The sequence below is a fragment of the Arachis stenosperma genome, chromosome 3 (genome assembly GCF_014773155.1).
Source record: "Arachis stenosperma cultivar V10309 chromosome 3, arast.V10309.gnm1.PFL2, whole genome shotgun sequence".
Taxonomy (NCBI): Eukaryota; Viridiplantae; Streptophyta; class Magnoliopsida; order Fabales; family Fabaceae; genus Arachis; species Arachis stenosperma.
In genome coordinates, this window is record NC_080379.1 from 35722265 (window position 1) to 35725658 (window position 3394).

Below are 3394 nucleotides of genomic sequence, written 5' to 3' on the forward strand. Positions count from 1 at the left end.
GTTTTAACGAGGCAATAATCCTAAATGGTCATCCAAGGAGGAGTGTTGTGAAAAGATCTTATGTGGATGCCCATTTCCAATGAAGCTTAGTCTATCAAGAATGACTCTATTTATTATAATTTGAAAATATGTCATCATGTGTACATATAAATAGAAGTTTAAGCCTCCGTATAACAACAACATCAATAACATCTCTCTCTTATTATATTTCTTTTGTTACCTCTTTCTTATTTATTTATTTAGTTATTTTTAGTTATTTTTATAACAAAAATTACTCTCAACAAGGAGCTAATTATAGTAGAAGAATTTTACAGAGCTTAAGGAGCATTCCATCGCTTTGATACCATGTTAAGATTCATGGCAACTTAGTAAAAATATTGAAGTAACAATACAATAGAAAGAAAGATAATATATTACTTGAGTGAAGATTGTTACATAAGAAAACACCAGTATATAGAGAGAGGAAAGTAATAAATATACAGAGTACCTACTCAACTATTCTCTATAAACACACCCTTTAAACTAATAACCACTTCTAATAATAATATCTCCACTCATATTTCAACAACCTCTGCACTTGGGAGCATGCCCCAAAAGATACCAGTACAAAATAGGCGAGGCCACACTTCTTTATTCCGCCTTCACCAGCAAACTTATTCTTCCGCAACAAAAAATACTTCTTAGAGACGTGAAGACGAATTTGCAGACCTCGAATCTTTCCGATAGTCGTACACGCCTATACCTTGTTTCTTTCCAAGTCGGCCAGCATCGACATACTGCACAAGAAGAGGGCATGGAGCATATTTGTTGTCACCAAGGCCAGCATGAAGAACCTTCATTATTGACAAGCACACGTCCAACCCAATGAAGTCTGCAAGTTGTAAAGGACCCATTGGATGGTTAGTGCCTAGCTTCATTCCAGTGTCAATGTCCTCTTTGGTTGCGACGCCAGTGTAGAGGGCGAAAAACGCTTCATTTATCATAGGCATAAGGATACGGTTTACAATGAATCCTGAGAAGTCTCGGGAGGTTATTACTTTCTTGCCGAGCCTACATATGAAAAATGTAGTCAACAGAAGAATCAGAGTTTGATTATGAATTTTTTTAAGATATCTTGGACCAGTAGGAGGCAAAAGAAATAACCTAAAGGGTCATGGGAGAAAGAAATTACAGAACACAATAAAAAAAAAATTGCATGTATTTGTCAAATCAAACAAGACGAGGCACACAGATAATGAGCAGAATAAATTTCTTCAGCACATGAAAATGGGAAGATCGAGTCTTCATAAGAGCTTTGGCAGACCATATGGAACATCATAGAAACGTTACTAGATGCTATTATTTCTTTAAATCAATATCAATCCACAGAAAATGCTTTATCAAGACATGCATGAAGCCGGGTGCTCAAAATGGTGGGGAATGGGAACATAAAAGCCTAAGTGTGAATTTTACACATTGATGTGCAGAATTTGCATATTTAAAGGGTGACAACGAAACAGAGACAAGATGTTACATAAAATCAATCGCTTTAGAATTGGATAGGGGAATGAGTCAACAACCTTTCTGACAATGCTTTTGTAGCTGCGAATGTCTCATCCGATGTTTGTGCACCTCGCACAATCTCAATCAATTTCATCACAGGAGGAGGATTGAAAAAATGCATTCCTATCACCTGAAAATGAATAAGGTGTAATTTCTTTTCACTATATTGTATATTATACATGAAGTTCCAATGTAGCATATAATATAATGACAAAAACAAAACACTATTTTCTCTACAGCATATGAACAAATCTTTATGGTAAATACATCCCCATTCTAAAATGATAAAATACAACACCAAAAAAGTAACCTGATGTGGCCTGCTGGTTGCAGCTGCTAGGCGAGTTATGGAAATGGAACTTGTGTTGGACGCGAAAATTGCAGAACTCTTGGCAATCTTTTCTAATTGAAGTAATAATCTTTTCTTTATATCTTCAGATTCCACAATGGCTTCTATGATAAAATCAGCCTGATGGAAGTCTTCCAAATTTGATGTAAACCGCACCCTTTGCAAAGCATCTGCACCTTCAGACTGTACATAAGGAGTACTTAAACTATTATGCGGATCAAGGCATTTGAAGGACAAAAAGTTCTTAATTTTTCAAGAAATTAGACAAAAACATCACAATTAAATAGAAATCAATTTCGAACCAAAAAAAAAAAAAATCCTAAATTGGTCTGTAAACTGATTAATTTAGTCTCAGGTCTTTGTTTTTCAGTTGTTAGTACATAAATCTTCAAATTATGAGTTAAATCGATTCATAAACATTGAAAAAAAAAGAAAGAAAAAATAATCCCACTCCAAACCACCAAAATTTAAATTAAGAGTTATCTCACGATTTAAAAGTTTTAGGACTAAGCACTAATCAGGACCAAAGTGACCATTCAACAGAACCATAAAATATTATCATTAACTACACACAAATTCTCTTCAAGTAATTTAACATAATCAGCAACAAAAGGATAAAAATTAATGATAACCTGAGAGAGTTGAGCTTTGGAAACCAAACGAGCGATGGAGGCAGAGATGGAAGCAGAGGCTTTGGAAAGAGCAGGAGGATCGACATCGAAGAGGCAGACGTGTATGCCATTCATAGCAGCCACTTGCGCTATTCCCGAACCCATCTGCCCGCCGCCCACTACTCCGATTTGCTTCACCGATGACATTATTTTAATGTTTTCTTTTCCGAAGGCACTGCACGTTGTTCAGTTGGCGACGGAATGTTACTTTGTATCTCGATCATTTACTCATCGTTACCTTCGCGGAACAAAATTGAGACATGGATATTGGATAGGATAAGGACGCGGGCTTTGTCGCATTCATTGGTGTAGTTCGGTATGGCGGTACCCAATAATTCCAATTGACCATTCTATCGGGGTTTTTTTTTTTCTATTTAAATAAAAAAAAAACTATTTACTAATTTATGTAAAATGAAAAAAAAATCTTAATAGAAGCTCTAAACAATTACTTCGAAAACAATAAAATTATCAAAAAAAAATATTTTTTTCAATCTTTAATTTTTATTTTTGTGAGATTGATTAACTCTTTATTAATATTTTTTTTTTGTATTAACGAAGAAACCTATATAGTACATTAAACTGTTGATTTATCCATTAAGAGCAATTCAGATTGACAAATTCTTTTTTTATTAGAAATCTCGTTATTTTTTGGAGATAATTGTCATAGCCGTTTAATTTTTTTATTTTTTATTATCTCTTTTAAATATATTGGTTAAATTTACTATATAAAACTGAAAAATATTAGTCATTTTTAAATTGTTTTTGTGAAATCCAGTTAATTAATGACTAATTAATTCATAAATTAAAATTTATTCTAAAAAATTAGAAATGT

The 3394-nt window shown here is 33.4% G+C and overlaps 1 protein-coding gene across 1 annotated transcript; it reads right to left on the reverse strand.

The window, feature by feature from the left end:
* Positions 1-396: 396 nt before the first annotated feature.
* Positions 397-2882, reverse strand: LOC130966534 (uncharacterized). Its single transcript, XM_057891350.1, has 4 exons — positions 2524-2882; positions 1853-2074; positions 1560-1672; positions 397-1050 (listed from the first exon to the last, which is right to left on the reverse strand). The coding sequence occupies exons 1-4, from the start codon at positions 2707-2709 to the stop codon at positions 681-683; spliced, it is 891 nt and encodes a 296-aa protein (XP_057747333.1). The 5' UTR covers positions 2710-2882; the 3' UTR covers positions 397-680.
* Positions 2883-3394: the final 512 nt, after the last annotated feature.